General features: G+C 41.2%; 1 protein-coding gene across 2 annotated transcripts in view; it reads right to left on the minus strand.

Annotated features, from left to right (window-relative positions):
- Window positions 1-10,675, minus strand: part of CFAP47 (cilia and flagella associated protein 47) — a 185,850-nt gene extending 175,175 nt beyond the window's left edge. Inside the window, exons 1-6 of one of the 2 annotated variants that reach the window (XM_081197772.1) lie at window positions 10,172-10,675; window positions 9,491-9,642; window positions 7,101-7,216; window positions 5,050-5,188; window positions 4,489-4,717; window positions 658-818 (exon numbers count right to left, since the gene is read on the minus strand). In XM_081197772.1, coding sequence (XP_081053898.1) covers window positions 658-818; window positions 4,489-4,717; window positions 5,050-5,188; window positions 7,101-7,216; window positions 9,491-9,642; window positions 10,172-10,396 — 1,022 coding nt within the window. In that variant the 5' untranslated portion in view covers window positions 10,397-10,675. Of the gene's footprint in view, window positions 1-657; window positions 819-4,488; window positions 4,718-5,049; window positions 5,189-6,681; window positions 6,723-7,100; window positions 7,217-9,490; window positions 9,643-10,171 lie in introns of those variants that run through there. The other variant, XM_081197773.1, reaches the window with a different exon arrangement.
- Window positions 10,676-13,427: the final 2,752 nt, after the last annotated feature.

A 13,427-nucleotide genomic window follows, 5' to 3' on the forward strand; every position in this document is an offset into this window, starting at 1 on the left:
ACTGTGCAGGATAATAAATACTTGGTTCTTGACTTCTCACTTGTCACTATGCTAAGAATGTTCCCTATGTACCAACTTCCAAATCATCTAAATATACAACTCTTTTCATAATGCTCCATGTGAATTGATACCACCCCCCTGCCCATTCAGCCTAGTTGCTGCTGTCACAACCCTTGAGCCTGCATAGCTTCCAATAATTCCAACTGCACCTCTTGTATTACACTCCCCCCCCCCAATTTTTCCTACACTTTTTTGCCATTTTTTCCTCTGGCCTCAGCTAGGCAACTGAGACAAGAAATGATTGGTCTCCAGACAGGGTATACCCTTTCCTGTCATCCACTGCAGCTAAAAGAGGGCATTCATACCCCATATTTTCTTTGAAAACAGAAACCTTTCCCATAACTAGGAGAGCAGCTAGTCAAAATAAGTTAATTACAAAAGTTAGAGGAGTGCTTTTTCAGCTATGAATGAATCCTATATCAAAAAGAGGGGAGTGTATCATATTTGGGGTCAATTTCTAGTAATTTTAATCATATATACATACATATGTATCATATATATTTTTATATATTGTTGTGTACTGCCCTAAGATCTAAAGGTATGGGGTGGTATACAAATTTAATAAATAATATCATTAAGTTCACATTCCATGCTTACTTTGGGCTAAAACAAATAGAGATCATCATTTTCTGATCAGGCTGTAGTGTTCCTTCATTGGGAATGCAGGCAATCAGAGCGGAAACATCTTGTTCTGCTTTTCCATCAGTGTAATGTAAATCTCTTAAAACAGCATTGGTACTCTTCTGAATATCTGTGCCCTGTAAGACAAAGTGAGGTATAAAATATATTAAAAGCCACTCAGTTTTCTCAGTTGTTAATGCTGGTCTTTTCAGACAAAAAAAAAAAAAAAAGGCAGAAAAACATTATGCATCTTGAATAAGCCTAGATTGTATTATATAGAAAAGCAATAAAAATAAAATATCACAGTCTAATACTGAAAGAGTAGCAAGGAAAAACTGCCATTATTTGAAAGAAACTTGTCCCTAGCACTAGATGCCTCCTAGTTTGTATTTATTAGACATAACTGGTATAATATAGCTTTTATTAAAAAAAAAAGTAAGAACTTTCTACAGAATTATTATGCCCTAGCAAATATGCATCTTTCGGACAGGTGGAGTATGTGGGGTTGGAAGGCCCTTACACTGCAGGAACCCTGAGAGGATGCAGTTTGGGCTTACACAAAAAGATGCATTAGAATTTCCCCATGGAGTCCTTTGGTGTATTCACAATGCTGCCTTCTTGTTGTCATTTAGTCATGTCCGACTCTTCATGACCCCATGGACCAGAGCACGCCAGGCACTCCTGTCTTCCACTGCCTCCCGCAGTTTGGTCAAACTCATGCTGGTAGCTTCGACAACACTGTCCAACCATCCCGTCCTCTGTCGTCCCCTTCTCCTTGTGCCCTCAATCTTTCCCAACACCAGGGTCTTTTCTAGGGAGTCTTCTCTTCTCATGAGGTAGCCAAAGTATTGGAGCCTCAGCTTCAGGATCTGTCCTTCCAGTGAGCACTCAGGGCTGATTTCCTTAGAGTGCAGTAAAATTGTTTTTTCTCTGGTATCTTTCATAGCTCTTTCCCCCTTAGCTGTTCACAACAGCAGACTTCATTTTATTTCACCAGGGGGTGTTGACAGGCAGGGATGCCTTTATCCTATGCAAAGGTGTTCACACTTTGGTTGGAGATAAATTAGGAGTGACTTAAGGACCCCAATTGGTGTGAAGCTGGTTTATTTATTTATTACTTATTTGTTGCATTTCTATCCCACCTTTTTCTCCAGAGAGCTCAAGGTGGCATACAAGGTTCTCCCTGTCCTCATTTAATCCTGAAATATACTCAGAGTCGCAAAGTGATTTCATGCTCTTTATTCAGCTCATAGTGGTGCAGAGGAATTATTTACACAATGGGCTGCACATGATTGGCTAATTCCGGAATTCTACTGTAAGCCAATCAGGTTGTGGATTCACTTCTATCTGGAGCAGGATTGGGTGGTTCCTGCCAACCAATCATACTGCTGCATTGTTCTAGGACCAATCAGACTGCTGCATTCTGAATCCTATTGTTCTAGGACCAATCAGACTGCTGCAGTTTGGATCCTATTCAACTCAGTACATAACACCCCTCCCCTCTAAGTTCCAGTCCTGCCCGGGAGGTCGCATTCATAGTCCTCAAGGTATGCCGGCGGCCTACGTGTGCGTTGCGGCCTGGGATGTTCCCTGGTCCGGGCTCCAGGTTCTGGCTCGTGTTCCAAGGATGCTGGCTGTGATGGGGCTGTTTGGTCTGGTGCAACCGGCTCGCTCAGTCGTGGTTCTGGTTCTGGTGTACTTTTGGCCTCGCAGGTCCTCTCTGTATTTACTGATTCTGCCTCTCCTGCTGGCCCCTCCTGCTCTATGGGCCACACTGCCCTGCTGTTCCCTTGGGACTCCTCTGACCTCAAGCTGCTTTTGGCTGCCATTCGGAGTTCCTTGTGTCCCGGAGCTGAAGCCTGGATACACGGTGCAAGGCAGCGGTGCAGCAGGTGGCGGTGCTGCGGTGCTGTGTGTGGCAGTCAGCTCAGCGGGATCCCACCTTCGTCGCCAGTGAAATATACTCAGAGTCGCAAAGTGATTTCATGCTCTTTATTCAGCTCATAGTGGTGAGGAGGAATGAATGGAAGTCCCCTCACAGTATCTGCTTTATATACATTATTTACACAATGGGCTGCACATGATTGGCTAATTCCGGAATTCTACTGTAAGCCAATCAAGTTGTGGATTCACTTCTATCTGGAGCAGGATTGGGTGGTTCCTGCCAACCAATCATACTGCTGCATTGTTCTAGGACCAATCAGACTGCTGCATTTTGGATCCTATTGTTCTAGGACCAATCAGACTGCTGCAGTTTGGATCCTATTGTTCTAGGACCAATCAGACTGCTGCAGTTTAGATCCTATTCAACTCAGTACATAACAAATCCCCAGAAAACTTTGATCTCCCAGGTTCTAGTCCAACACTAACCACTACACCACACTGGCTCTCCTACACACTTGTTGAGAAACAACACATCAAATAGTAATAACAAAGTACAGAATATATGTCCATTTTAGATGACATCACGTGAACATCAATGAAAAGTCCAACACAGGAAACACAGTAAGCACACAGTATACAGGAGTGTGAACACAGGCCTTGTTGACAGAGGCCAAGCCACACAGCGTAACGGTAATGGAAAGGGTTTGGTTTTATCACAACATTAGGCCCAAATACAGCAGTGTTTTTTCCACACACAAGTGTTTTATTTATTCTTTCTTCCTTTCAGCTTAATGACCACTTCCCATAAAACACCCTGAAGCTATTTAACAATAAACACACATATTAGAAACCATGTCAAGTCTAATACAGATAATAAAAATGTCCACTTAAAAGGCTTTAGAAGGAAAGTAGGTCTTCAAGAGACACCAAAAAGATAACAGAAATAGTAACTGGTAGGAGTTCCAAAGGGTAGGTGCCACCACACCCAATACCAACATTGTATAGAATTGATGAGATTTTATCTTCAAGAGGCCCTCTCCTGCACAGCACAGTCAACAGTTGGGCACATAAGGGTGAGATGGTATACTACTACTACTATTTACCCACCTTTCAGAGATGGCACACATTTGCAGTGCACATTCTTCTTGTTGTTCATACTACAGTGTGACACAATGCTGTGAGAGCTGGTGTCAGTTCTATCCCTGCCCTTGGTATTAGGTGTCTGCAGAACCCCAGGTGGTCTCTTGTCCCTAGTGGGCAAGTTACTCAAATAATTCCATTGACATCTTGCATCCCAGAACTCCACTCTCTTTTTGCTATACAGTATACTATATCTGCCTTTTCTCTCTTCTTTGTCAGTCTCTTATATTGTATATTCCACCTGACCCCATCTTTCCTTATACTGTTGTTCTGTTGATGCCCCTTGTACAGTTTCCTTTCCTGCTAGCTTTTTCACCCTTCTCTTTCTGGCAAGCCACTAGGGATGGCAGCCCCAGACCCTTCTGTCCTATTCCTCTTTCTCCTTCTTGTGAGAAACTGAGCCACATCTTTTCCCTCTACCTAATTCTTCTTGTTCCCTCATAAATTTCTCCTCGTCCTCCAGAGCGCCCTGGTTTCTCTGCTTCTATGTTTCTCCTCTGTCACTTCCATCCCCTTCCATCTTCTTCCCTGTGAGACCTGGCTCAAACACTCCCACATGCTGACCTCAATGCTCTTTGTATCCTTCCACCCGCACAGTTGGAAGAGATACATATAGATAAGAAAAACACACAACATTGACCAAAAGAAAAACTCTCTTCTACAAGACTACAACTATGGAAGGGAATCCCTGCTGAAAAACAGACAGAAAAGCAGGAGTAAATTTATCAGGTTTCCTTACATTTGAAAAGATTTTTTAAAATAATTCAAAAAAGGTTTCCTTACCATCTCTCCACCAACAGCATTATCTTGCAGGATTGCCACCCAATCCATGGGCTCTGGGCTTTTATTATGAAGAAGAACTTCTTCAGTCTTGGTGGTTCCAAAATAGACACATCCAAAATTGACACATTTTATTTTGTTTGATGGAGGCACACCCAAAAGCTCAAGAACTTGCTCCACTATATTGGCTTTGATGATTATCTGAGCTTTGGGCCGTCCCTGCAATTTCACACTTTTGAGTAAACAACAGGTAAGAAGGAACAAAAGGGGGAAATATGAACAGATAAGAACTGTGTTACAATAGTGTATTAATCTTATGGACTCAGTATTTTACTAGAGCATTTCTACAACATACATATTTACAGCTGAAACTTATAGAAGCTGCCTATTTCTACCATTCCAAGCTGGGTTGAAAGACAGATTATTTTACTGGGAGACTAATGGTGGAACCTGCCTATGTCACTAATATATTAAACATATTTACAGCTTCAGTGCTTCCTGTCAGAGTAGACAGTGGTATCAGTGTCACACAACATTCTGAGCAGAAGGAAGACTGCAACTTACATGGCTGTCTCATTAATTGTTCTGGGTACATCTGTACAAATCTCCATATTAATCAACTGTTCTGATCGGGGTTCCACCACTCCACTGGTTGGTGCTATCAAAATGGAGACATTTCCTTTGTATTTTATAGCAAACGTACCTACAAAATATATAAGCATATTGTGCATTGCATGTAAAATGAACTATTTTCACTCTGATACATGGTAGCACAAAATGTGGGCGGAGATGCACTTTACTTCCACACCTATCTTCACATAGCAGTGGGCATTATCCTTCTACTTGTGTAAACAATGACAGAAGAGAAAGAATTCTTGCCAGAGGAGATAGAGTTCTAAACCTAAGCTCATACAGAACTTGATTACCATTGAACCTACTAACTCAGCATCAGGATTTTATCTCATTTTTTTAGCAGCTCTTTTTTTCTGTTGCACAATTTTTTTAAAAAAAAGTAGTACTGCCAGCTCTTGAAAGATAAAATCCTGATGCTGAGCCAAGGCCCACAGAAAATACTCTGTCTAAGCCAGCCTTTCTCAATGTTGTTTCCTTTCCAGATGTTATTGGGCTACAACTAGTCCTAGCTAGCAGGACTAGTGATGAAGGATGATGGGAGTCGTAGTCCAACAACATCTGGGGACCCAATGTTGAGAAATGCTGGTCTAAGTTATACAGCTACAGCATAGGCTAACAAAACTTCTGGTCCCAAGCATGTCCTCAGGTACATGACTTCCGGGCAACACAAACAAACCTAACACAATCCAAACTCTAACTGTGCCGCACCCTGTGGATGACATCCAATGTATTGCAAGCAGATGTCCATTTGTGCAACCGGGCTTCTCTTTCCACACTGCCTGTCCACACTCCCAAAATCTGCTCTCTTCTCTTCCAGGTTGTAAAAACCTCGGGAGAAGGTCTTACAGTCATTCAACAGGCTGGAAGAGAAGAGATACTAGAATTCTCATTGTGCAATGATATTGGATGTCACCCAATATCACAAAAGTGTGACAAACCTATGTCATAAGAACTAAAAACACATAACTCAAGTGAGCACAGCTTTAAACACTTCAAATCACAAATACTTCACATAATTAAGAACCCTTAGAAAGCAGAAAACTCCAGAGCAATCCCAACCCTCCAGCATAACTCCATCAGCAACAGCATTTACATTCCATCTGCCTAACATGGTGAAAGTAAGTCCATTGGTGGGATCCCGACCAGCTGACCCCAGCAGAAACCCCCAAAAACAGGGAATTCAGAGAATCCTAAGTCAGTTTTACAGCTGTTGCCAGAAGACATAGATCTCAAACCAGACCTGATCACTGTGCTTGCCTAGAGCTGGTGCAAAGATCAGGCCCAGTCATATTGCCCTTCACTTTCTGCACTGTGAATAGCAGGGCTGTGAAGGTGGCAAGAGCTCCACAGAACCACCACAGTAGGTTTGGATTGCACCCTTAGCCACAGACTGCAAGTCAAATCACAAGCATGGCATGTGGAAGCAGCAACTTGAATTCTGCCCAGTGATGTATGCACACATACCTATTTCTCTGTCTTCGCTATCCCAAAATACAATGACATGCTCCCAAAATTTTAAAAATTAATGGAAAATGAGGAAGGAGAGAAAAACCGTTTTGCTACCTTTGTCTACCAAAATGTGACACCATCTAGGGCAGTAGCTTTCCCAGAAGTTGATAACCCTAGTTTGACGTGTCTAAGAACTGTGAGACAAAAATGAATATTTCATTATACAGTGGTACCTCTGGTTACGTCCTTAATTCGTTCCGGAGGTCCGTTCTTAGCCTGAAACTGTTCTTAACCTGAAGCACCACTTTAGCTAATGGGACCTCCCGCTGCTGCCATGCCACCGCTATGCGATTTCTGTTCTCATCCTGAAGCAAAGTTCTTATCCCGGGGTACTATTTCTGGGTTAGCGGAGTCTGTAACCTGAAGCGTATGTAACCCGAGCTACCACTGTATACTGTAGTTAGGAAACCCATCAATATACCATGTTAACAGAAAAGGAATCCGGTATAATTTGCTACACAGAAAATATTTACCTGGAGATGATCCATAGTTAGTAATTTTTAGATTTTTATTAATTACGTTACTGTTTGCAATCGCTGTGCCAAAATCTATCTCAGGTTCAATTTCTAGGCAGCAGCATGGGATTAATCTGGAAAACAATTGCACTTTTAATTGGCTTTCTGACATTACTTTGTTGGCTGCATTTTTTAAAGATGCTTTAGGAAAGAAAGCTTTCCTCCCATTTTCAACACACAGAGAATTTAATTATGTAATCTAATTTAGCAGCAACATCAGCAAACATAAGAGGTTTATTAAAATGTCATTTTGCTTTCTTAATTATTGGAACTTAAAGACAATTTAATCACATTGAGTTGCAACTATATTTTTAATTAGCTTGAACATCTTTGTTTCATCAAATTATAAATTCTTAAAATGGATCTGGTCTACTTACACTTAAGAAAAAAACACTGATCACAATTTAATATACAATGAGTACACTGGAATACCCCAACAATTTTATAACATTATAAAAGTTTCAATATTGTATGAGCTCATGATGACTGCTGTAACAGACATTCAGTACAAGAAAGTTAGAGAAAAAGATAAAATCACAGTAAGAACAATATAATTTGGGCTGAAAATCCCATATGCACTTGCCTGAAAACAAGCACTGCTGACTCAGTAGAACTTACTTCTAAGTAAACATGGATTGGTTCACATTACAAATCATGACTAATTTTGCATAGAATGTGCCCATTATATAACCTAGCAGCAAAACATCACTGAGTCCTAAATCTCACTGTTTTAATACATTTTGGTAAAGAGCTAACAAAACAAAATGGAAAGATTAAAAATCTAGCGGCACCTACGAATAAGGATAGCAAACTGGCCAGAGTTAAACCTTGAGGGTGCTGCATGAACCATTTCTTCTGGAGGTGAAGGTTTCCTTTATAGCCCAAAGCACTTTATACTATAGGATGGTTTAACTACCTGGTCAACTTTAGTGACTTCATTTACACTACTGTGATGCATTATACATGAAGCTGTCTTCAGACAGTTCAAAACTGCAGTTAGTTCAGAATATAGCTGCTAGTCTGATAATTAGAACTGAAAATTAGGAACATATTATGGTGGTGCTTTGCTAACAGCACTGGTTCCCTACTTCATTTCTAGGCCCAATTTAAAATGCTAGTTTTGACCTTTAGAGCTTGGTAGATCTTCACAGCTTGGTAGATCCAGCATGGAAGAAAAGCAGGACACAAATGAAATAGTACAAATACAAAATACAAAAAATTATACAGATATAAATAAAAAAGCAGCACAGTAAAGGGTTGACAGTACTGCAGCCTGGGTCAAAACTCATCACTGAACTGGTAGGGCCACTCCCGCAACAGTAGCATAATTCCTAAGGATGTCAGTATCATACCTGATAGACTCCCTGCACGCAGACCAGAACAACATCACTAGCTTCTGCTCATAGAGTGATACTAGCATCACTCCACCAGTGCAGAGCTCCTTGTTCCACTGAGAGGGCAGGTGAATTGTAGACCCAAAATATAGTACTATGGGGCAGGGAGGGGCTGAGGCAAAACAGGGCCTACTGGATCCTAAGACAGCTCCACTAACACCCCTTGACAACAGCAGACCCAATCACTAAGTCAGCTCCAAGGTGGCATAGAGCATAATTTTGCTTGCCCCCTCCCACTTTCTGGTTCTAACCAAGTGAGCAATGCAAATGTGTTGGTGGCTCTTACAATGCAAACCTGTGTTGGTGGACACTGGTTTGGATTGTGCTATTAATTAATGCATTTAATAATAATAATTTATTATTTATACCCGGCCCATCTGGCTGGGCTTCCCCAGCCACTCTGGGCAGCTTCCAACCAAATATTAAAATACAGTAATACATAAAACATTAAAAGCGTCCCTAAACAGGGCTGCCTTCAGATGTCTTCTAAAAGTTTGGTAGTTGTTGTTCTCTTTGACATCTGTAACATCATTTAAAAAGTTAAAAAGCACTAATCTAGTAATAAACATCAGTCAAGTGGCAACCCTATGCCACAAAGAGTAAAATTGGAGCATTGTCATTTTAATAAAATTAATAGCCCATGCAAGCTGTTATTAGGGCTAAGAGAGAAATGTCTATAGGCATCAGTTTAAGTTTTCCTCTCAGAGCACAGGGGGCAGTGTTGGATTTTTTGTCAGAATCATGATCTTCATCCTGTTTACACACCCACACCTACAGCTATTTGTTGTTGTTTTCAACCTATGGACATTAATTGATTACAAGCAATTAGCACGTAGATCGGCCCTTAAGGCCACTTCACACATAACAATTTTAAGTCACAATAATCATATGGAGGAAATTTCACCTTGTTTTAACAAAAGTTAACTAGTGGAGCAATACATTGAAATGGCATACCCTATTAGAGGAATCTCAACTATCTTTTTTCCTACGTGAAGGAGTAGCCTGTCCTGAAGGTCTATCTCTTTATCAGGATGATATTCCACAATGGCTGTTATGTGAAGCCCAGAAGCAACAGAGTTCTTTTGATTTTCCACAATTAGTTTGAACTGCAAAAGAAGAAGAAGAAATAAACCATTTGATTTCCAATTCAACTGTCATTAGATTTCAGCAGGATCATACAGTATATTCATTGCACCTATATGAAATATATTTTGCTGGAACCGCCAGAGAGGCTGGAGCAACCCAGTCAGATTGGGGTGGGGCATATAAATAATAAAATTATGGTTATTATGATTGACAAGTGATGGGCTTTGATTCAAAACACTATTCAGTAACTCTCCAGTGGCAAACGCTCTGCCTCTGGGTTTGTTTGGTTTTATTTAATGCCTATTTGATCAGATCTGCCAAGATTTACATTGTTACGAACTTGGGGAGGGGTGTTTTGCAATTTTTTTGGCAACAAGTGCAGCAGCAAAGGGGAATGGAGGAAGAAGAAGGTGCAGGCTGGGGACGTGGGCACTACTAACAGTAGTCTCAGAAGGAGGAGCAGCGTTGCGAAGGGTGCAAAGGAGCCTTTTTAAAGGGAAAGGCCAGTTCTCAGCTTGCCCCCGCTCCCACGGATTCCTGCCTCCCCACCTGAGGTTGTTCCGGAGGCATTAAGCGAAGAAGGCAGCTGTGAGACTGCAGGTTCTGGATGCTCAGCAGCGCCCGGTAGCGCCCTCCGGGCACCGCGTCCACGAAGCGCACCTCGGAGGGCGTAATGCACACCCCGGCTACGTGCCACGAGGCTGCGGGGGCTTCCATGATCCTTCCGCAGCCGCCGCCGCAGCCGCCCTCCTGCTCGCTGCCCCGGGAACTCATGGCAGCCGTCTGGCCAAACCAGCGCCCAGCCTGGAGCGTCCCTGTCTCCAAGGCGACTCGAGCTTCCTTTCGCACGCCGCAGCTTGGCAACGGTCACCTAGCAACGGGACTGGCGCTGTTGATTGGAGGCAAGGCTTCGAGCGAACGTTCCGAAGCCTGCGGCGGAAGTTTCCTGGCTTACCATAGAGAGATGGGGGTATAGAGTGGAGTTGTGCTGAGGTTTACCCGGCAAAGGATTGTATCAAGTCAGAAATGCAAAAATGACTTTATTAGGGCAGTGGCCACTGCGGCTGAATGCGTAACAAAAAGGCTTTGCTGCGTTGTTGTTGTTGTTATTCTTCTTCTTCTTCATCATCATCATCATTTTTTATTTGTATACCGCCTTTCTATCTTACAATACTCAAAGCGGTTTGCAAGCTGAAGAAACAAAAAATGTACGTTATAACAATCTAATGCAATGTGATAATAAAACATAACTTTCAAATAGGCAACCTCCATCAAAAAAGTAACATTCAACAATCATTAAAATAGTATAAATTAATAATATCAACATATAAAAGTTAAACAGAAATCCACTCAACAGTTACAATAATATCTAAACTATAATCAATAAAACAATGGCAAGCCACAGTACATAAAACAATACAATACACATTGAGAAGCAGAGAGTAGGGCAAGACAGGTGGAAGGAGGCCTTGCCTGATGGAGTCTCTCCGCTCAGTTCTTCCTCCAGGCACAGTTCTTCTTCTATTGAAATCCTGTTGTTTTCCCCGCTTCCTAGCAATTGATATGATAGTCCAAGGGCCAAAAAAAAGGGCATTGCTGGGTCTTGTAACAGCGAGCAAGGGAAAGCAGTCTGATTTGTAGCCACTGTTCGGTGAGAAAAATGTTGAGGCAGGGAGACCCAGGCTGCAATCATCACTGGGCTCACTACTGGTGGCGGGATCCTGGCTGAAGCCAAGGTTAGGGGTGTTAAGCCGGCGTAGCCTCGCGATGCTGAGAACCTCTTGGCTCAGCAGGAGAACTGCTGGATCCCAACCCCACGCATGCAGGTGGATTTCTCACTCAGCCTACTCCGCAATTAATGAGGTGGTTGCAATGATACAACCAGGAGAAGAACTGTTTTTCTATACCTCCTTGAGGGAACGGATGGGGAAAATAAAATAAAAAGAATAATCGTTCATTACCTGTGGTGACTGACCGAAGCTCGGTATCGGAATGCATATTTGGTATGTGAAGGGTTCCATTAAGTTATGGTCAGATACGCCTGGGAAAGAATCCTGTCTGAAAAACTGCTGACAATCAGTGTTCACAAATCGCAATATTAAGCTAAATTGATCAATGCTCTGACTTGATATAAGGCAGCTTCCTTTGTTTCTATAAACATTATGTTGATTTGAAATTAAGCACCACTGAATTAAATTATTCTTCCTGATAAATGTACATCCCAAACTTGCTCTTCTAGGAGTAGGCACCACTGTAAAAAATAGGAATTGCATTGGACTAAACATGCATAGGTTTGGATTATAGTTTTACTATGAGCTATGCAGTTTTCCCAGTTCAAACTGTTTCATCAGTTGCTGAGACCCAAGTTCAAACACACTCAGTATAGGAATGCTTTATTTCTTACCTTACGAACTGGGAAGGAATGTAAGTGTGCAGCATATGGTAGATGCACAATGATTTTTAGTATCAGAAATATGCATAAAAACTATACTGAAAAAAGAATGAGTTTGATAAAGAAAAATATGCAGAATATGTGTATAATAGTGCCACCTGCTGACTTCCTCTTAGTATGCAGTAGTGTTTGGCAGATGGGAGAGTTGTAAATCAGCAGTTTGCTAGATACGTTAGTGAATACACCTTTGGTTTTGCTCTTATTTTGAAAAGCTCGTTTATGTTCACTAATGTATAAATCCATAGTGTGTACTAAAGTTGAAATCTTGCACAGTTTTTTGGCCATAAGCTTCTTTTAGCTCTGTGGGACTTGTGCATGCTTACAAATTAAGAAAAAGCTGTAACTATAGAAGGGTGTGGGATTTGTTTTATTCCCATTGGCTTCACCAGCAGCTTAGAGGTGTAACTGGCCTGAGAACCTCGTCAGTGATACTTTACAAAGAAAGGGCAAAATGCTTTCTACTCATTTATAAAATGCTTTAAGTAGAAGCAGAAAGAAGAATACTAGACTAAGTATCTAGATATGCTAGCCCTTGGTTGGCTTGATGGTGTGGCAACATAAGCAAACCATCTGTCTTTTAGCCTGCCTCCTTTAAAGATTTGTTTGTTCATTTTCATAAGAAATTCTGAAAGTGTTTGCTGTCATCTATGAACCAAGTATTTATTTATTTATTTATTTATTTATTGTTACCCATAACATTCTCTGGATATTGTATGTGATTAGTTACATTATTTTGAATGTCTATACGGTCTTTGTTTGGTTTTCTTGCATTTTAGCAATATTTGATTACACAACTTGGGTAGATGGTTTAAACACTAAAATGCACTAAAACAAGAAAAGCAAACAAAGATTATATTGCCACAATAGCATATCTAATCACACACAGCACTTAAAAACAGCCTTTCAGACCTGGAACATATCTCATTCTGTCTATGTAGACAACTGAATTGACAAGATACAGAAGATAACAATTAACTGCTTTTCGCCTGTGATGGTCTTCAATGTGGCTCTCTGAAAAGTATTTCAGGTACAGTTCACCTGTATGTGACAGAGAAATTCCAACTTTAGATCTGCCCTTAAATGAACTACTTTAGCTTTCTGCATTCTTTTTTCTTATTAAGTTGTTCTATACAGTATCCTTTTCATTGATACACTTTGTCTCTCAGCTTTATCATTTGCCCAACTTTAATCATTGGCGCAACCTGACCTCCTCCTCAGGGCACAAGTGGGGTTTCTGATAAATCCATGCAATGTCTGACTTTTGAATTCATCTTTTTTTTATCTGGGTTAGGACCAAATGACACATGTTTAATGTGTAATATGCAGCTACCTCTCCTTTTTATTTTATGAATT

Source organism: Podarcis bocagei, assembly GCF_964188305.1.
Source record: "Podarcis bocagei genome assembly, chromosome: 6".
Lineage (NCBI taxonomy): Eukaryota > Metazoa > Chordata > Lepidosauria > Squamata > Lacertidae > Podarcis > Podarcis bocagei.